At 39.2% G+C, this 22569-nt stretch overlaps 1 protein-coding gene across 1 annotated transcript in view; it reads left to right on the forward strand.

The window, feature by feature from the left end:
• The window catches only part of BEND3 (BEN domain containing 3), a 73994-nt gene that overhangs the window by 25882 nt on the left and 25543 nt on the right, over positions 1 to 22569 (forward strand). The window contains exons 3-4 of the mRNA XM_069077112.1: positions 3411 to 3458; positions 4812 to 5023. Of these exons, the coding sequence (XP_068933213.1) occupies positions 3422 to 3458; positions 4812 to 5023 (249 nt within the window). The 5' untranslated portion in view covers positions 3411 to 3421. The remainder of the gene's footprint in view (positions 1 to 3410; positions 3459 to 4811; positions 5024 to 22569) is intronic.

Consider the following 22569-nt stretch of genomic DNA (forward strand, 5'->3'; position numbering starts at 1 on the left):
CTCCACTCTTTCTTTTCCTTAATTTTCCTGCTCTATGTCTCTCTCTTTATGTAAACCCATTAATGATGATTCATTCAGTTCAGCTCAGCTACAAGTCATTCAGTACCATACTCTCTCATTTAGTTCTCTCTTTCCTCTAGCCTTCTGTCTCTTCCTACCTCTCTCCCTGGCCCCTTTTCTCTCTCTTCCCCTTCCTTTACCCCCCTCCCTCTCTTTACCCCAGCCTTCCTCTTTCTTTCTCTCTCTCTCTTTTCCCCATCCTTCCTCCCTTGACCTTCCCTCTTTGTCCCTTGTCTCTCTCAGTGGCTTTCTCTGTCTCTTTCAGTTTCTTGTCTGTCTGTTTCTGTGTGTGTGTGTGTGTGTGTGTATGGATAATACAACTGATCTTAGAATATACTTAACATAAAGCCCATTCTGGCTGTACTGATACTTAGGTATCTTATTTTGAAGGGAATTATGATTTTGATATTAATATATGTGTAATGAAAATACTAATGATTTAAATATCTCAGAACTTCCTCTTCTGGCTTGCAAGTCAGAAGCTTACATTGCAGCTTGAAATGATCAATAAAACCTTCGATAATATTCTCACAATCACCGAGTCCTTGTGCTGGTATACCTTAAGTGAATCGAGTAAAAGATTATAAAACTGTTCCTGCCATAGAACTCTGGTCTACCCACCAAGTAATGAACCCCAAGGACTTAAAACAATACTTTTCCCACAAAACTCCAGAACCACCTGTATTGTGGACTCTTGGGCTTGTTGTGGGAAACCAGGCAAGTCCTGGAAATGATTGTTTTTAATCTATTTTCCCCCTTCCTTCCTACTTGTGATTTATGCATACAATCTCTGCCTTCACCATAACAAGATGGAATTCTCATCAGAATTCCTGATTTGCAAATCTGTTCCTCATAAGGAAACTAATTAATTAAACCACTATTTGATTACTGGCACTTTGTCTCTGACCCACTCTATTTTGTCATTCCCAGGTTAGAGACTGGCTTAGTAAAATTCTGTTAAAAATATCTATCCAACCATTCATATACATCTAATATATAGATATCTATCTAGTATATAGATATCAGAACAGCCAGAATGGGCTTTCTGTTAAATATATTCTAAGATTAACTGTATTCTAATTCTCTTTTTTACAGAGGGGGGAAGGTTAGCATTGGGGCTAAGTGACTTGTTCAAGGTCACACAGTAAGTGTCAGGTGTCTGAGTGCAGATTTGAACTCAGGTCCTCATGAGTCCAGGGTGGGTTCTCTATTCCCTACACCACTTAGCTGCCCCCTGTATTTTAATTCTTTTAAAAACTACTGGTAATACAGGTATAACTTACATGTATGTGAATATGTACCATAATTAGAATATTTGATTAACCATTTTCCTTAACCGATATTTCTTCCCCCTCCTTCACATGACCTAGTTAAGAATTTACCTTTCATGCTGCTAGTAGGGACTGGCCAAATATATGTTTGCCTGCTCTCCTCTTGCTTTCTAGAAAAAAATGGGAGCTTTATGTTTGTTCTCTTTTGATGTTTTATTCACTCATAACATCTTCCTGATTAAACATGAAAGTGAGACAGATAGATTAAATAGTAGACTTTAATTAGGAGGCTACATTTCTTTCCCTGATTGAATCTTAACCCAACTTGAACCTGAGAGCAACAGATAGCCCAAAGCAGATAAGTTATGAGAAATGTCAGTTGGGATTTTTGTGTGTCTAGTATCCAGAAAATTTTTCTTCTTTTGAGTAGTTTAAGAAAATGCCAAACCCCTGAAGGGGATTCCTAAGGTGTGTTTTCTAATTTGCCTAGGACTTTTTTTTTTTCCAAATGCCTTCAGCTTTGGAATTTCAGATTAAGATTTGGGCTGGGGAATTCTTGAGGCTAGGAAAAGTGATTGGGAGGTGGGGAGTGGGTGGGCAGATGCCCTAGAAGGAAGAAATGAGATCACTGAGTTTTAATGATAGACTCTGGCTAGAAAGGCCAGTTTAGCCAGGGGGAAGAGACAGAAATTAGCAGATCTTGGACGGATTAAAATGCAACCCTTTCCCCCTACCCAATGTCTCTTCCCATCAATTTACTTAATTTGTTGTAAAGAATTAAACTAAGCCATATACATTTATTTATCCTTTTATTTGTTTGTTGTTTCTGCATTGCAGTATTTTAGGTCTTAAGATATAGTATTTTTAATCCTTACCATTTCTTATTGAAATTTAAGAATTATGCCAACTCTGGTCTAGAATGACCTATAACCTTTTAAATTCAATTTTGTCATATATATCAAATCAGGAGCTGGGTCGGAGTCTTCTTTCTGCTGGTTACTGTCTGGCTGTCCCTAATCAAGCTATTTTATTTCTCTGGATCTCATCTCCAAAATGAGGGAGTGAGACTAGATGTACTCGGAAGCCCTGCTATGCTTCCATATTTAATAAAGTATATTCTTTAGAGACTGAAATGAGATTACCCAAACTAGGAACTTTGATAATTCTTGATTTAATAGTGTAATTTCCACACAACGTTAAAAGTGGTCCTTAAATAATACCTTCTTCATTTAGCTGTGATAAATCTTTGAGAAGGGCTCCGAGAATAGGGCCACCATAAAATGATGAGGTATAGGGTTAGGGGTGCTCGAGACCCCAAACTTCTAACACTCCGGGTCAACTCAAGTCTTCTCTCAGCCAAAGTTTATTAAAGATTGACCATACTGGGTAGACTCTTAAGGAGCCTTGGTATCTGTGATGCTTGCATTGGACAAAGTGGGCCAGAATCATCTGACACCAGATTGAGTCTTCCCTAGATCATTCTCTGGTGCTCTCACACCTCATGGAGGCAAGATGGGGTCCTATATACAGAAAGGTTATAGGTGGATTTTAGGGATGGTCTAGAGGAGGAGTTTGGGGAGGGTCTTCAGGAGGAGTCAGATGAGGTCAGACTCCAGTGATGAGAGATTAAGGGTAGGAGGCTAGAGGCTACCTGTAAATGAGCCGGTGGAGGGTTTGGGAGGATCTAGGGTAGGGGCTAGCTGGACAAAGGAGGGCTAAGCTACTAGCTGAGTAGGTTTGGGCCTCAAAACTGAGGTTTGGGCCAGGCACAATCTAAGGCTTATGGCCTCAGGCAAATGCCTCATCAAATTCGAAGATTCAGTTAGAGTTCCAGGGGGTTCCCAGAGCCTATACCTCATCATTATTAGTATGTATCCGGGAACTGGTTCCCAATGAAAACTTAGAAATCTGAGTAAGATAATTGTCTTTTCTTTGTTGTTATAGAACTGTTTCTCTGTGGTTTGGGCAAATAAAGCAATAACAACAACCACTTACTCCCCATAAAAACCAACTCCTGATTCTTGTGACCTGCAGATTTTTAGGTTCTTATGGATATTTTGTTTTGTTTTTTTTATTTAGTGGCATAGAAGATGAACTCAGCTGAATTCAGTGATGAGGAAGAAGAAGGTAAAATACACTATGTTGTTAGTCTGTTATCTCTATGACTACCACTCCTCTTCCCCCACCAAAAAAAAAAAAAACTTAAAGAAAATTTGTTTTTGTCAAATACACACTTGGGCAAGCACTTTATTGAACACACTGAGAAGCCAAGCTCTCATGGCTCATGGTGACCTGCAGGGGACCCTTGGATCTCAAAGACTATGTAAATCCTACATAAAGCTAGAAAATAAGAATAACATTTATATAGTGCTTACTTTTGTGCATCTCATTTGATCCTCAAAACAACCATGGGAGGTAGTTGCTATTACCATCTTTATCTCTACTTTACAATCAAGGAAACTGAGGTAGATGGTGTTTAAGTGAGTTGCCCAGGGTCACACAGCTATTAAGTATGTGAGGTCAAATTTGAATTCAGGTCTTCCTTACTTCAGGCCTCTGTGCACCACACCACTTGGCTCCTGGGGTAGAAAAAGCATTAAATGTACACTTAGTGACAAAATGTATGACTTCCAGCCGAGGACCAGAATAGCTAAGACATCAAGGTTTCGTAGCTCATAGAGTGTTGGATTTAGAATAAAGAAAACCTGAATTTAAATCCTGCCTCCAACCCTTACTAGCTGTGTGACCCTGGACAAGTCATGGTGCCTCAGTTTCTTTATTATAAAATGAAGATAATAATAGCATCTGCCTCACATATGAGATAACATATATAAAATAATTTGCAAACTAACTTAGTTTAAATAACAAACTAAAAATTATTAAATTTGCAAATTAAACTTAGCTGTTATTGTTAAATTAAAATTATTAAATCACATATGAGATAACATATATAAAATGATTTGCAAACTAAATAACTTAGCTATTATTAAATGCAGAGTTGTTTAGCTACCAGGTGTTTTTTTTTAACTGTAATTAATTAATTTTATTTTGGGGACTTCAGCAATTCATGAAGACTGTCTGCTTAGAAGGAAATGTATATCAGCAGTTACGATTTATGTTGATCTATGATAAAGTCACAGACCTTTTTGAAATATTGAAGTAGGAATTCTATTTAAAGTATTGCAAAATAAGAGAAAACAAATCCAGCGTCAGACACTTGACACTTGCTAGCTGTGTGACCTTGGGCAAATCACTTAATTCCAATTGCCTTGCCTTCCCCCTACAAAAAAAAAAAAAAGGAAAGAGAAAAATAGCTTTGCATCAAAACTTGCTTTTGCTGTGACTAGAAATTGTTCTCTGTGAGATGAGGTCAAAGGGCAATATGGCTAAGCTTTGAATGGGGTGCTAGATAGGCAGGAACATATAGGAGCCTTGGTTTACCACCTTGACCTTGTCTCCCTCACTTCCTTCCCATGACAGTTCTAAAAAATAATCCTGTGAAAGTGGAGACGGAAGCTGGGGATGCTGTGCTAGATTGTTCTGTGACATCTAGAGCTACTGAGAAGCCCCCACCTGATGGCTCATTTACCTCCCTTCAGGACTCCAGCAAACGGAAGCAAACTGGAAGTGATGGCCTTGGAGGCCAGCAGGACATATTACCTAGTGTGAAAAAGAGACGTTTGATACCTGAGGTGGGTCCACCTTCTATGGGACTTTTCATGTTGCTTGCTCAGGTTTCTTCTAAGAAATGTGTTAACATCATATAGCATGTTGTTTGTGATGCTGTCATATACTTATTATAGGGATGGGAATTGGACCATTAAGTTCATTGGTATAGGGAACTTCTGATGAGGAAACTCTGCTAATGTAGGTAGACATACCTCCTCTGCAATTTATCATCATGATCATCATTTATTATTATTATTATTATTTCTATTTTATACATGAGGAAAACCAAGATAGACAAAACTTGTGTGATTTGCTCAGCTAGTAAATGTCTGAGGCTAGATTTGGATTCAAGTTTCCCTGACTCCAGGTCCAGCATTCTATCCACAGTTCCACCTAGCTATCTGTAGTATTAGAGAATTGTTTGGGAGACTGAGATATTAAATGGTTTGTCTGGGGTCTCATAACCAATTATGTTATATTGTGGTTATATTTGAGTGTATTTTAACTAAGTTTCATGACAGCAAAAACTATTTTATGTAATTTTATTTTTGTTGATGGCCCTTTGTTCTTTTCAGTGTCTTCCATTTCTGAATATATCGTCCCTCCTCTGCCCAATGAACCACATTTCTTAATGTCTAAGATTAAAAAGAATGGTGGGGAGAAAGCCATTCAACAAAACTAACCAAGACGAGCCATGTCTGACTGTAGATGAGTAATTATCTAATTTTTTATCTTTGCTAGACTCAAATACATTGCTCTGCACACAGTAAGCATTTACTAAATGTTTGTTAAATTGAGATAATTTTTAGACTTGGCTTTCAAAGTGTTAACCCACAAACCTTTTGAGACCATGGCCATTTATGTTGGGGACTTCATCTGTTATTGAATTTTCCAACTTTCTGAATTCAGTGCTTCCCTTACTCTGGTATAAGCCCAATTACACAGTGTATGTGTTTTGAATTCTTTATTTTTTGCATTGCATCATAAGATTGTAGCTTGAAGCTAGAAGGGACCTTAGGGGCCATCCATTCCAATTCCCTTATTCATACAGCTGAGGAAACCTGGGGAAATGAAGTTATTTCCCCAAGATCATGTAGATAATTATCAGAGGTGAGATTTGAACTTGGGATGTCTGATCCAGAGTCAGTGAACCACAGTGAATAACCTTTCCTTTTCAACAGCTTTCATTTAGTACCTACTATGTGCAAAACACTGTGCTGGGCACTGGAAGACATAAAAGGATGAAATCAGACACAGCCAGTGCCTTTAAGGGAGTTACAGTGGAATTAAGTGTGTGGGACACACAACTAACTAGAATGCAACATAGAATATGATACATCTGTAAGATAAATGGAAATGGAATACACTTCAAAGAAAAACTTTCTAGGGGCAAAAATTGTTAAACATAAATGAGCTCCATTTTATATAGTAGAAGTCCTCCTGGAAGAGTTGTGTATAAATGGAATTTTTCCAAATCAAATCCTATTTTAAATCCTTTTTAAAAATAAATTTGTTTTTAACATTCTTTTCTTTTTAGATTTTGAGCTCCAAATTCTTTCCCTCCCTCTCATCCTTCCCCCATCCACTGAGAAGTCAAGCAAATGACATCAGTTATACATGTGAAATCATGCAAACCATATTTTCATATTGCAAAAAAAAAAGAAATAAAGTAGGAAAATTATGCTTTAGCCAGCACTCAGTTAATCAATTCTCTCTCTGAAGGTGGATAGCACTTTTTCATCGCAAGTCTTTTGGAATTGTCTTGGGATTGGATCACTGTATTGATCAGAGCAGCCAAGTCCTTCACAGTTGATCATCATTACAACATTGATGTCAGTGTGCACAGTAATCTCCTGGTTCTTCTCACTTCACTTTGCATCAGTTCATATAGGTCTTCCCAGGTTTTTTCTGACTTCCACCCCAATTATTTCTTATAGCACAATAGTACTCCATCACAATCATATGCCACAACTTGTTCAGCCATTCCCCAACTGACAAACATCCCCTCTATTTCCAGTTCTTTGCCACCACAAAAAGAGCTACCATAAGTATTTTTTGTACACATAGGTCCTTTTCCCTTGATCTGTTTGTGGTACAGACCTTGTAGTGGTATTGTTGGGTCGAAGGGTATGCAGAGTTACATAGTCCTTTGGACACAGTTACAAATTGTTCTCCAAAATGGTCATTTTATTCAGTTACTTATATATTTGAGAAATGAGGCCTTTATCAGAGAGACTTGCAATAAAAATTTTGGATTTTACTTCATAGTCTGTGGTACCCTTTAGCAAAATGTAGTTTCCCTAATTATATCTTTTAATTGGGTCTCTTTTTGCTTTTGCTTTGTCTGAAATCATGGTTGCCTTTTTTACTTCAACTTGAGCACGATGGATTATGCTCTAGCCCTTTATTTTAACTCTGTGTTTCTTTCTCTTTCAAGTATGTTATGAAGAAGGGGAGGATACATTTCAGTTGAGGGGAACAATATGAGGAAAGCTTGTGGCAGGGACCACATGGCCTTTGACCCAGACCTGGCTTAGGGAATTAGAAAAGGGCTCCAAAGATGTTAAGGATGGGGATTTTTTTGTTGTAGACTTATTATATATCCCTTTGGTGTATGTTTTGCCTAAGACCTCAGGCAGTTTATAGCATAGCCCAATGCTTAAGACTTTGCCCAGATAAACACATAACATAAAGGAACACAAACACAGACACCAGCCAAATAACTAGCCTTCCAAAAGCCACACATTTGCCACAAAGAAAGCTTAATTTACTCTATTGCTTTTCTTCTTTTCAACATAGTCAACATTATAACCATAGCAGTTCATGATGAGTGCCTGATGAGTTTATAAATTGTAAATGCTTTAGGAGTTCAAGGAATAGGAGAAAAACAAAGAATAAGAAAGTCTGCTTAAAATTTTTTTTTTAATTTTAAAAGAAGTTCATGAAATGAAGAGGCTAGTTTAGGACTACCGTTATGGAGGCTCAAGCTTTCTTTGTTGCTTAAAGACAGTCTTAGGATGAGAGAGGGGCATGTGGTGCCCTTGTTATTTGCAACAGCTAGTTCTTTCTTGAAACTAAAACTCAAATGCCCTATCTCTTCTACTGTGGTAGTAGCTTGGATTTGGGAATAAGTATGGGAAGGTGAGGAGACTAGCCTGCAAAAGGAGAAGAGTCTTTGGGGGAGGAGTAGAGAATAAAGTAAGATTAGAAAAGTGAAGTCAGATTATGGTAAGCCTTGAATGCCTTATCAAATACATAGATGATACTTTACTTCCTAGAGGTTAAAGTATAACCTCCTCAGCTTGGAATTTATCCTCTAAGTCAAGAGTTCTTAACCTTTTTTGTATTGTGGATCCCCTTGGCAGTCTGGTGAAATCTACGGACTCTTCAGAATAATGTTTTCAAATATATACAAGAAAATACATGGCATTACAAAGGAAACCAATTTATTGAAATATAGTTATAAAAATATGTGTATTTTTTAAAAGGTCATGATAACTTAGGAACTCTAATCAATGCAATGACTGACCACATTCCAAAGGACTCATGATGAAATGTGCTCCCTACCCTCCTGATGAGAAAATGATGGATACCAGCTACAGATTGAAATATGCTTTCTTTTGATATGGCTAATGTGGGAATTTGTGACTATATATTTATAATATGTTTTCTTTTTCTTACCTTCATAATGGATGGGGTAGGACTGGTGGAAAGGAAAGAATTTGGGACTAAAAATAAAATAAAATGAAATTTTCAATAGATAAATACCTAAAGTTCAAGGAACCAAGAACAAAAACCCCTGTTCTAAGTAGTAGGTTACCACTGGATGTTTTTGAGTAAAGGAGTGATGAGATGAATTCAAGCTTTTAAGGTAGTGTAGTCCAGATATGGTTCTCATTGGATTGGGCCACTTTAGATGTGGTCATGATTGAAGATAAGTGGTTGATTTCTTTAAATATCTTATGCCCCATGATTCCATGTTAGAGTTACCTCACCTGGGATTAAAAGCTGAAAGGTATGAAATTTCCAGAAATGTTTTTCTTGAATTTTCCAGACTAGTTTTGCAGATTTAAACTGTTCTGGTTATTTAGATAAACATCTCAGTTCAACTTCTGAGGACCTTTTGAAACCAGTGTTTTAAATATTTCAGGGATCATCTATCATTAGCTGGAAAACTATGAGATCTCAATCCTTAGACCTCTGTTTTGTTATTCTTTTTTTAAAAAAAATTCTGTTGTACTTAAGGTTGACAGATCCAAATGAAAGAACTTAAGGATTTTATAGAAACTCTTAAACTTTAATATATGAAAATCATCCTTTCTTTTAGTTAGAAAAAGAAAACTAATAATAGCTAACATTTAGCTCTTTAAGGTTTGCAAAGCATTTGCAAATATTATTTTATTTAAAACTTGGGAGGCAGGTGCTATTATTATCCTCACTTTATAGATGAGAATATTTTGACAGACAGAGGTTAAGTGACTTACCCAAGGTCAGATATCTGGTAACTTTGAGGCAGGATTCAAAGTCAGGTCTTCCTGACTCCCAAGACCATGTTCTTTCTATTACACCACTGAGCATTTGTATAAGACTTTTAACAGCAAAGAAATCAGGAAATTTTAAGAAATTTAAAAAGATTATTTTGAAATCATAAACTTTTCACCATTTAATATTTAACAAAAATATGTAAATTATCTTTAGCAAGTAATATCAAATTCATCCTGTTTGTTCATATGTTTACACATAACAGCACAGTACTCCATATGGTGCAGAGACCTAGAGTATGAGTGATGACAAAGTTAAACAACCAAAATGATGGGTATTATTAACTCATATTGGTTCAGTTGCCATGCTGGTTTAACCTACATAACATCAGACAACAGTCTTACAAGATGTTAACCTCTATCCATCCTTCAAATGTGGCTTCCAAAGCTATTCCCCATTTGTTAAATTTCTTTCTGTGCAGAGGTCAATGTGGAGGAGAAATACTGTCAGGGCTATGGGACCAGGGAGTATGGTGTCTCTGGTGATAAGTGAACTAGTCCTTAAGCTCATTAAATAACTTCTCCAGTCCATGTCCATCAGAAAGCTTTGTTGGAGGTTTGAGTGTATCAGTGAGAATTTCTGTCAGTTTAGGAAATCTGGATGTAAAAGGATGGTACTACACCATGGAAAGGAAGAAATGTAGTTCTTTCTTATAAAAAAAATTATTTTTATCTTTTATTTTCACATCACCATAATTTCTCAATGTATTCCTTCCCCTCCTTTTCCCAGAGAACCATTTCTCATAAGAAATAGTAAAAAAGAAAGAAAAAAAAAAGCAGTATAGCAAAACTAGCCAATTCATCAGTCAAGCACAATAGTATATCAAGTGTCACATACCCATAGTCCCCTTGGGAAAGAAGCCTGTAGTTCTTTCATGGATGTAAGAGTATATCCCTGGGGGTGGCTAGGTGGTGCAGTGAATAGAGCACTGGCCCTGGAGTCAGGAGGACCTGAGTTCAAATCCAGCCTCAGACATTTAACACAAAACTAGCTGTGTGACCTTGGACAAATCACTTAACCCCAATTGCCCTACCTTCCCCCTCCAAAAAGCAAAAAAAAAAAAAAAATAGTATATCCCTGGCCCAACTAGGTGACCCTGGAGTCAAGAGGACCTGAGTTCAAATCTAACCTCAGACACCTGACACACTAGCTATGTGACTTTGGGTAAATTACTTAACCCCAATTGCCTTACCTTCCTGCCTCCAAACAAACAAAAAAAGTGTATCCCTGTAGTACAACCACCACCCTACCTTTATCTAGGCAGCCTACTCATTGACAATTTTAGGATTTTAACATGTTAACATATTTGAGGATGGTGAACTGCTTCTTTTGCAGTTCTTTTGCTTTGCCAGTTTAAGAAAAGGGTGGTGTTTGCTCTGGTGCTGGAGGAAAGCCTAGATCAATTCTGGACTCTGGGCAGTATCCTAGGAGTAGGTGAGATCATCAAAGCAGCAGCCTCTCTACCACAGCAGGTTCTGAAATACTGAGTTCATGAACCTCTAGGTAACTGCAAGGACAAAATACAACCCAGAGGTCATACTCTGACATTCATATAGACTGTACTGGTTTTAGAAGGCAGTCTCCTATTCATCAAGTTTATCAGTAACATTGCCCAGGCTCTATAATTCATTGTAGTTGTTCTGTCATTTCATTCATATCCAACTCTTGGTGACCCCATTTGGGGTTTTCTTGGCAAAGACAGGGAGTGCCTTACCGTTTCCTTTTCTGACTCATTTTACAGATGAGGAAACTGAGGCAAACAGGGTTAAGTGACTTGCCTAGGGTGACACAGCTACTAAGTAGCTGACGCCAGACTTGAACTCAGGAAGTTCAGCTTTCCTGACTTGGGGCCTGGCACTATTCACTGGGCCACCTAGCTGCCCCTCTATAATAGCAGAGTTATAATTCCTTCTCCTTCCCCCTCCACCCCATACTAGAATTTTAGTGGGAAAGGTAGGTAGATAGGTAGATCAACCTCTTTTGTCTGTTTTGTTTTTTTCCATAAACTCCTGCAGAGCTGTAGGCTGTGCCCTGGTCAGTGAGTAAGTTGGTGAGAATTGTTGCTCCCAGGAAATATTCATCCTGAATATTAAAGATCACACCATTAAAAAAAGATTAGAAGGGAGCCAGAATTGGCCCTCCCCAAACTCTGTTATTTATACAATTGTACAGCCTATCTGAGGGTAACTTCTCTATCTTGATAGTTATGAAAATGTCCCTGAAGTCTCACTGCTGTAGAGGAAATTCTGACTCAGCCCCTGGCAGGAGACCACAGTTAGGCACAGTGCTAGGAGTGGAACGTGACCTTTTCAAAGTCCCTTGAAATGTTGAAATTATTCTGCAGCAGCCGTTGCATCATCTGTTGGGCCCCAACACCACTGAGAAGGGGATTACTTGCAGACTGAGTACTTGGCTGTGGTTCCTTATGTGGGCCTGCTAGGCCTTACTCTCCTGGATGACAGGTTATGGGTAGAAGTCAGTCAGGCTGTTGGTGCATGGAAGACAGGCCTCTTAGGAGGGGTGGGTTTTACAAGGAAGTTACTCTTGCTAGGTCATCCAGGTATCCACAAAATTTATGGAAACCCCTGAGTTCACCAAAGCTGGTGTTCCTGCAATACCTACTGATTTGGAGGTTTTCTTTTGAGAGTTATGAACAAGTGATTGAGAAAGTAATTAGGGGCAGCTGTGTGGTACAGTGAATAGAGCACTGGCCCTGGAATCAGGAGGACTTGAGTTCAAATTCTACCTCAGACACTTACTAGCTTTGTGACTCTGGGCAAGTCATGTAACCCGATTTGCCTAAAAATATAAAAAAAGTAATTAATTGGGATGCCTAAGGACAGGTTGGGAAGAGGTGCTGCTAGTGCCCCTTTACCCAGGGATCTGCTTGGTAAATGTTTAACAACTGACTCTCTGAAGCAGGACACATTTTTCAGTTTAATCTGCATCATTAATGTTTTCTCTATCACTTTCTTAAGGCTAGACAATCAGCAAAACAATAAATTGAGCCCACATTTGTAGTGTGTGCCAATTTCTGATACGTTAATGTTCACACTCTGAGCTGGCTTCAGCATACCCTGCCTTTACCCATAGTAATGAGTAGGCTAGCTCGTCTGTGGCTCCATGCTTGAGTATTCCTTAGGAGTTAGGTAGGCTAGACCTGGTTCCATGCTGTTTCTTGGGATAGGAGAATGAGAGACTGTAGGAAGGCTCAGAAGATGCGGAAGGGACCACCCTTGGCTTCAGGCCCAACCCAAGGCAGGACTGATGTTGCAGACCAAGCATGAACTAGCTGGTTACTGATATCTCAGTTTTGGCTAATTTGTCATAAAAACTTCAATATGGCTAAATTTTCTAGACACTAAGCAACCAGGATGGGACTATTTATTGACAAGTCCTGGCTTAAAATATGGAAGGAGAACTCAGGCATAGACCCTCTCCCCTGCTTGATTTGGAAAATATGGTTCAATCCAGACCATGTTGGGGGACCACAAGTAGCAAGAGGGTTTGCAATTCAGATGGAAAGGGAATGGAGAGGGGATGGGCTCAGTGGTCAGTTAGCCCCAGCAGGTGGAATATCACAAAGGCCACCTTGGCAAAATCTCTAGGGGCACTCCCTAGAAATACAGTATTCCTTAGACTAGAAATCCAGTCAAGCCTTCTACCCTCCCTGAGACAGAGTCTAGGGGACTCCCAGGGCTGAAATCAAGATTGCAGATTTAAGACTCAAAGGAACCAGAGATCATTTTATTTTACAGATCAGAAACCTGAAGCCGAGTGATTAAGTAACTTGACCAAGGATCTAGTAAATGAGTGGCCGGACAGCTGACTCCACTTCCAGAGTAACTCACTTGCTTTAGACAAGTCTTCAGAAGCCTTGAGGGGCAGAACCTGCTCTTCAGAATTCTGGGCTGCCTGGGGAGCTTGACAGGGATTTTCCTGTTGGTTGTCTGAGTTGAGAGTAGGAGCATTGGGATTGGTTTTGGTTTTGGTCTTGAGAGGAGATTGACTAATCCCTAACCTGGTGGGTAGCTAGATGGTACTGTGAATAAAGCCTAGAGTCAGGAAGACCCGATTTCAAATCCAGGAGCACACTAATTAGCTGTGTGATCCTGAGCAAGTCACTTTAACTCTGTTTGCCTCAGTTTCCTCATCAGTAAAATGAACTAGAGAAGAAAATGGTAAGCCATTCCAGTGTCTTTGCCCAAGAAAGCCCCAGATGGGGTCACAAAGAGTCAGACATGACTGAACAACAACAAAATAGTCAGGGAAGAGAATGGGGTTAGAATTAACTTGGTAAAGGCACAAGAGTGGTCTAGCCTGTAGAATTTCACAGGTAACCAAATTCGGACTATACTGGAGGCTAGAAAAGAGTTCATAACTGAAGGCCCAAAGCCCCTGGAGTCCATCCTGGGGAACACTCTTCAAAGGGAAATGGAGGCATCATGGCTTGTCTTAAGTAGCTTCTTCACCCAAAACAACTTCTTTTTTTCTTCTGATGGTAGGCTACCCCCACCTTTCTCTTGCTCTGCAGCCATATTGACATCATAGGCCTGTCCAGGGACTGATTTAAGCAGCCATCTGAGTGCAGGGTGTTAAACCTGCCTTTGGGTCCACATCAGTATTTCAGAAGATATGATTTCCTTCTGTGGATACTTCATCCCTTGAAGCAGATCTGTTCCATACCACATAGGTGGATCATAGATTTAAAGCTGGAAGAAACTCTTGAGGTCATGAGTCTAACCCCATCCCTTAACTGATGAGGAAATGGAGGCCCATGGAGATTAAGTAATTTGGCCAAGGTCTGGGGCAGAGAGGGTGTGGGGGAAGATGGGGACATAGGGGCAAGGCTGGGGTTTAAACCTCGGGCCCTCTGACTCTTAGGCCTGGGCAACCAGGCTGCTTACTCAGGAATACGGTTGCTAATGTAGACTCTAGGGAGTATCTGTGTCAAGAAAACCCCAAATGGGTTCCCAAAGAGTTGGACATGCCTGAACAAAAATAACAAAAATATTGAAGGAAAACCCTGGGTAAAATTAGGCAAAAGAAGTAATAGGGTACCCTCTCCCAGTAATCTACTAGTTTTTTATAGGGTCTTATCTGGATCTAGTAGGACAAGGCTTTGAGGGAAGAGAGCTAGAGCCTGGACAGGGGGACTGATATACTGACTCATGCAACTGGTGGGAGGGAAGACTTCTGGGGAATTGGCCTTTAGTGGGGGCCTGGGGTTTTTACTAAAGCTGGTGTTACTCTGACCCCTGGGGGTTTGGGAGCTGCCTTATTTAGCAGTTTAATTAGTTGAGGAAGCTGTAGAGCGTTATTCCCTACTCTAACTTTATAGTAATGCCAGAAAATTTTAAAGAACAATTCTTTGGGTTGATCATTGTTTCAGATTTATTAATCATTAGCATAAATTTGCAGTTCAAATTCTCATCTGTTATTAAATCCTTGAAGGCTGAAAGGTTTGTTAAGTAGTTTTTTCCCTAAACATTTGACTTATTCTAATAAAGGTGTCTCCACACAACAGAGTTGCCCAGCCAGACAGGTATAGACCCTCCTCACCTCTGCTCTGGCCAGCTGATATGTGTCCCTGCCTCAACTCCATCCAGACTCCCAAGAACACTCCCATAAATCTTGGTTTGACTTGGTCACGCCCTCCCCTCCTTAGTAAACTTCAGTGGCTCTCTATTCCCTCTAGATCAAATAGCAAATCCTCAGTTTAGCATTTAAAGCCCTTCACAATTTTCTAGCTTTTGAAGCTCCTTAGACTTAGCCCTCTATATTCTCTACAATTCATCTCCTCCCTGTTCCTCTTTTTTTTTTTTTTGCCACTTGTACACCACAATCCATCTCCTGACTTGGTGCCTTTTCAACCATTGTGAGTCCCTCATGCCTGGAATGTCCTCCCTCCTTTTCTCTGCTCCTTGAGTCCCTAGGCATCCCTACTTTTTGTAAGAGGTCTTTCTTTGTAACTCCTCACTCCTCCCACCCCCCACCCCAGTGCCTTCTGAGACCACCTTCACTTACACTGTATACATCTGGTAAGTAGTTTTTTGCATGTTGTCTCCCCTCCCCATTAGAATGTGAGCTCATTGAATACCTGCACCTTATTTTTCTCCATATTTCTCTCCCTGGCACTTAGTACAATGTGTGGCACATAGTAAAAGCTTAATAAAAGCTTTTTTCCTTCATTTCTTCTTAACCACTGAACAACTTAGCTCCCTTACAATGTCCCTGAACCTACTTCTTTGCTACATCTTCTCCAGACTTCCCATGCTTTACAAGTTTTCCCAAGAATCAGGACCCTATTTCTGGTCTAGTTTTTAGAATGGGAATTTTATTGTTTCATGGACCCCTTTGGAAGTCTGGTGAAGCCTGTGTGTACCCCTTCTCAAAAATAACATTTTTAAATGCATAAAACATATATATACACACACACACACACAAACATATATAGAATAAAAAAGGAAACCATTTATATTGAAATAGTTCTCTCTGTATACATATATACACGTGTATATATCATACATATCATATGTGTGATATGTATGTGTTTATACTTTTTTTTTAACCAAGTTCTCACACCCCATATTAAGGACCTCTGTTCTTGAGAGATCCTAGTACCAACTGTGGGTCCCCATATTGTAGCTGTGAAGGTGTTCTCTCACCTGACCACAAGTAGGGGTTTTCATTCAGAGAAAACAGTCTTCTGGTTCAGTTGATTCTTATTTTTCCCCTTAAATACTGAGGGATCTCTGGGTTTCCGAGGGATTATTTAAATTAGCAAGGGAAGCGTGCTAAGGATGCTTCCTCCCCTCCCCCTCAACTGTGAATTTTCCAAATCCTCCCGGATGCATTCTCTCCACCAGGGAAACCTTTCAAAAGAAGTGGGGGAAAGGTCCCTGCACTGGCTACAGAGATAAGGGGGAGAAATCCAATGATGCCTGTGAAATATTTGAGGAGAAAAGTGCCATATAAAATCAAAGCAGTATATTCCTTTAAAATGTGCTTTTCAGTGATAAAGGGTATAAGGTGGTGTTTCAGCAAAAACCATCTATCAGTTATATGCAATTATAGCAAATGTGTATTTTTTAATGGTATTAAAGATTTCAAGTCCCAAGTCCAAATGAATAGTCCTTATATTGAATAAAGCTGCCTGATTCTCTCCCGATTTGGTTTTTAAAAATATATGTCTCCAGTCACTGGAATAAGTCAGAGAAAAACAACTTCATGCCCTGTTAAACATTGTATTATTCATTGCACTGGGAGGCTAGAAGAGCTTGGATAAATGAAACCAAACCAGAAACACCATGATAGCCCCTTTCTTCCCAGCCTCAGACGTTTGGGCAGAAGTGCTATAATGAGTTTCAAAAGAGGTGAGAATCCTCACCATTTGGATAGTGTAATGGCCAACAGAAAGAGAAACTTTGATAATCTACAAACTAAATAATTGGTCTCTGGGCTGACTTTACCATTTTCATGAAGGTTTGACCAGGGGCCCCCTGAGAAGGTTTTCTTTTGTCCATTGACCTGTCAGTAGAGTCTGATATCCATTCCTTGGAGTTAGCATTGCTGTTTCCATTTCATTCTTTCATCCAGCAACTATTTTTGAGAGACTACTGTATACAAGGCACTTACCCACTTTTAAAGTCACAACAGTCCTAAATAAATATAAATTTTCTACTATCTCTCCCCTGCCCTCTTAGAAACCTTGTGTGAATGAAGGAGCACAGCTGCATTAGAAACCATCATTCTAGAAGCTTGGATTTAGAGCTAGAAAGGATCTTAGTGGCCATTTAGTCTAACACTCTCATTTTACACTTTGAGGCAACTGAGGCAGGCAGAAGTTAGGTGACTTGCCCATTGGGTTATAAATTAGAGCTAATGTTTGAACATAGGTTCTCTGACTCTAAATTCAGTGTCTTTCAGTGTACCATTTTGTTTCCCAGATACCTGTACGGGCATGTACCTTGTTTTATTGTGTTTAGCCGATATTGCATTTTTTACAAATTGAAGGTTTGTGGCTGCCCTGTGTTGATCTAGTCTGTCAGCACCATTTTTCCAACAGCATGTACTCACATGGTGGTGTCTCTGTGGCACATTTTGATAATTCTTGCAACATTTAAAACTTTTTCTTTTTTATTATGTGTTATATATGATCAGGGTGATCCATGATTTTTGATGTTAGTATGGTAATTGTTTTGGGGTACTATGAACCACGCCCATGTAAGACAGTGAACTTAACCCATAAATGTTGTGTGTGTTCTGACTACTCCACCGATCCCCTCCCCTCTCCTCTGACCTCCTTGTTCCCTGACGCACAACAGTATTGAAATTAGACCATTTAAGAACTCTACAATGACCAAGTTAATGGATAAGGCAAAATTCACTGTTGTCTTATTTTAACAAATTGCCACAACCAGCTCAGCCTTCAGCAGCCACCACCCAGATCAATCAGCAGCCATCAACATTGAGGCAAGACCCTCTACCAACAAAAAGATTACAATCCGTTGAAGGCTCAGATGCTGGTTAGCATTTTACTTAATGGACTACAGTATAGTGTAAACATAACTTTTTTTATGGATGAGAAACCAAAAAATTCGTGTGACTCAATTTATTGCAGTGGTCTGGAACCAAACCCACAATGTCTCTGAGGTATGCCCTCACTCAGATTTCAAGGACCAGCTCTGAAGTGAGCTAGCTCTGTGCATTTAGACACATTCTTATCTCCTGAATCTAATTTACTTTATCTGTAAAACTAATTGAACTCGATTCCTTTCAATGCAAGTAACATATCAAATGCAGATATATACACGGTATGCCTGCAGATCAGTGGTGTCAAACTCTAATAGAAAGGAAGGGGAAGGTACTAAGCAGGCACATATTTACTTAGAAAACCATATATTAAATATTTCCCAATTGCATTTTGATCTGATTCAAGTTGCACTAAGGAGTATTGTAGACCACATGCACGTTTGACACTTCTGCTGTAAATTACTTATTTTAAGGTCTTTTAGAGGAAGCTAGAAGGTACAGTGAATAGAACACTGGGCTTGGGTCAGAAAGACCTGAATTCAAATAAATTTACTGGCTATGTGACCCTGGGTAAGTCACTAATTTCTTCTTCAGTTTCCTCATCTATGAAATGGGAGTAATAATAACTAATTTCCTAGGGTTGTTCTGTGAGCCAAATGACATTTGTAAAGTGCTTACCATAATGCTTGGCACATAGTAGCAGCTTAATTATCTTATGACCATATGAGCTATTGATAGAAGGGTAAAGGATGCAGCAAGGGAAGAAAGAGGAATGCACAAAGGGATAGGGGACTTCGATGATGTTGGGTTTGAATATTAAGGTAAACAAGGTTCTGAGCATGATCAGATTGGGCCACTGGCCTCTCTCAGTGACCAAAGATACTGAGTGAGGACTGACCTTGTCTTTTATGACAATTAGCAAGACAAAGTAGCAAAATCTAGGGTGTTACGAGTATATCTTCTTCTGATTGGCCTGACATTACATCATGACAATCCTGATTGGTAGACATTTTAACGAGAAGGTTGCTTGAATCACCTCAGCTCCTCCACATTGCTTCCTCTTTGGGAGATGGGGGGTAATTCTCAGGAGATAGAAGTAGTCTACAGACCTGGGTGTAGGTCAGGCTTTGCTCGAATCACCTTGAATTTGAGTTAAGTAGGTCAGATTACAATGGAACTTAAATTTGAGATAAGTGGGTAGTGGGTGAAGTTACAAAGGTGGACAATACAAGGATGGAGATTCAATTCACAATAGAATTGAATCCTGAGTAGAGGTAATTACAAGAGAAAAGCTTGGCCATTAGGCAAGTTTCTCTGGTATGGGAAAATATTAAACCCTTGCAAGCTTAGGTCTTAAAAACTGAATTAAAATCAATTTTCACTTTTATAATGACGTATTTGTTCTCTCATAATTTGGCCTAGGTTCAGTCTTAATTAGCTTCTTGAATGGTGGACCTTATAGAAAGAAAACTATGTTCATTCAGGGATTTTTTTTTTTAATATTCAGTTTGAAATATTCTCTCACTTTTTCTTCCCAAGTGATGACTTTTTGTCTAGTGTCTGCCACTTTACCTAAATGCCTCTCCTAGAGCAGTCAATCAACAATTTATTTATTTATTTATTGCCTTTTTTTTTTTGGAGGGCAGTTGGGGTTAAGTGACTTACCCAAAGTCACATGGCTAGTAAGTGTGTCAAGTGCCTGAGGTTGTATTTGAACTCAGGTCCTCCTGACTCCAGGGCCAGTGCTCTATTCACTGTGTCACCTAGCCACCCCAACAATTTATTAACAAGTACCTACTTTCTGATAGGCATTGTGCTTGAGGCAAGGAATCGTATCTATTTGCCCATATATAAATATATGTGTGTACATGTGTGTGTCTATGCATGTGTGGGAGGTACCTCGTAGACTAAGCATTAGAAAAAGGATTTGAATCCAAGTCTTTTGGTTCCAGAGTCAGCTTTCTTTCTGTGGTATCATACAGCCTCCATAAGGGTATCCGAACTAAGTCAAGTCAACAAGCATTTATTAGGTACCTACTATATATCAGGCATATGGTAAGCACTAGGGATACAAGGAAAGGCAAAGTAAAATACCATCCGTGCTCCCAAGTATCTTACAGTCTAGAGAGGGGAAACAGCAGCGTGCAGACAAGCTATCTAAGGGACAAATTGGAAATAACCTCAGAGGGGAAAGTCACAGTGACAAGAGTACCAGTAAAGGCTCCTTGCAGAAAGCTAGGCTTTGGTTGAGATTTGAAAGAAGTTAGGGAAGCCAGGGGCCAGAGATGAGGAAAGAGCATTCCAGGAAGGAGAAACAGCCAGTGAAAATGCCCAGGTGTCAGGATGTGTTCAAGAAACAGCACAGGAAACCAGTATCACTAGATTGTAGAGTATAAAAAGGGGGGTAAGACTTAAGAAGACTAGAAAGGTAGCAAGGGGCCAGTGGTGAAGGGCTTTAAAAGATAAGCAGGGGGTTTTATATTTGATCCTGGAGGTAATAGGGAGCCATTGGAGATTATTGCAATGGAACATGACATGGTCAGACCTATGCTTTAGGAAGATCGATTTGCTAGCTAGGTAAAGGAGAGATAAGGCAGGGAATCCAACCAGCAGCTGTTGCAATAGGTGAGGCATGAGATGATGAGGGCCCACAACAGGATGGTGGCAGTGCCATGGGAGAGAAGGTGAGGCATATATGGGACATATTGCAGGCAGAAAGGATAGGGCTTATTGACTGATTGGATATGGAGATGAAGAGAGAGAATGATGGGTTGAGAATCACATAGAATTGCCAGCCTATGTGCCAGCCCTTCACGGTACTAGTATTTCCCTTGTACTCTTACTTGCTCAGACTACATCCAGAGTATGTGTGTGTTCAGTTGTTCTGAGTGCCATTATTTAGGAACAACATCGAAAAGTTAATTGTTTTGATAGAGGCCTTCACCAGAGTCAGAAAAAAGCTGAGTTCAAGCTCTCCTCTGAGAAATAATGTTAAGAACCCCTGATCTATGTTCAGTTCTCCCCATCTTAAAAAACAAAACAAAAAAAACTTTTCCTTTTCCCTTCCATCCTCTCAAAATGATCATTTTATATCTCTTTCCCATCACTGCTAAATTCATGGGAAGAGTAGTTCACATTTGCAGCTTTTTTTTTTACTACCCATTCCACAATCCTTTATAATCTGACTTTTGATCTCACCACTTTACTGAAGCTACTCTCAGAGTTCACCAATGACCTCTTTTAAAAAAAAAAATTACTTTGAATTTAACATCAACAAACATGAACATTTTTTATATAAAAGAACAGAATAGATATATGAAACTGAACTTCTCTTATGGACCATTTTTGAGTGTGTATGAAATTTAACACATTAGTAACAAGACCGCCTTGTTTATCTATGTCCTTTTTTGAAATGTCTTCTGCTTTTGTTTATGTTCTTAATGTTTCATTGATATTCTTTTCTTTCTCTTCTTCCTTTGGCATCATTACTCATTGTCTCTCTCCCAGAATTCCTCCCTTGTTTTAAAAAAATAAGTAAAGAGAAACAATACACATTGGAAAATGTATGTCTCATTCTGTTCCTCTAGTCTAGCCCGTCACATCTCTAACAGTAGGTGGGAGGCATGTTTCTTCACCAGTTTTCTGAAATCATTAGTGGTAACTGCATTCAGAGTTCTGAAATCTTTCAGAGTTGCTTTCCTTTAAGTTATTATGGTCATATAAATGGCTCTCCTGATTCTTCTCACTTAAGTCTGCATCAGTTCATACAAATTTTCACAGGTATTTATGAACATCCATTCATTATTTTTTTGTTCGCTTTTGTTTTTGGAGGGGGGAAGTCAAGGCAATTGGAGTTAAATGACTTGCCCAAGGTCATACAGCTAGAAAGTATGTCACTTGTCAGAGGCTGGACTTGAACACTGGTCCTACTGACTCTAAGACCCATGCTTTGTTCACTATGCCACCTACCTGCCCCCTCATTCTTTTTTTTTTTAATTCAAAATTTTTTTATTTTCAGTTCCAAATTTTCTCTTTCCCACTCCCCGTTCCCCACCTGTTGAGAAGGTAAGACCACAAAATTCATTGCAAATGTATTTAGTCATACAAAACAAATCTCCATTTTATCTGTCTAATAAAAAAAAGAGAGAGAGAAGAAAACATGCAACAATTTGTACTCTGAGTGCATCAGCTCTCTATCTGATGATACATAGCATGTTTTATCATGATACCTTTGGAGGTGTGATTATATGGATCAGATTTCCCAAGTCTTTTAAAGTTGATTATCTTTATAATATTGCTATGACTGTGTAAGTTTTTCTCCTAGTTCTTCTCACTTCAGTTTGTATCAGTTTATACAGGTCTTCTCAGGTTTCTCTGGAACAATCCCCTTCCTCATTTCTTTTAGCACAGTAGTATTCCATAACCCTCTGTAGCAGCAAGCACCCCAAGCGTCCTCAGGGTTTGCAGCTACCACAGGTTCTTGGATCTGCTT

This window comes from Petaurus breviceps, unplaced genomic scaffold, assembly GCF_028583685.1.
Source record: "Petaurus breviceps papuanus isolate PSGF00001 unplaced genomic scaffold, PetGlider_PUasm1.0 90977, whole genome shotgun sequence".
Lineage (NCBI taxonomy): Eukaryota > Metazoa > Chordata > Mammalia > Diprotodontia > Petauridae > Petaurus > Petaurus breviceps.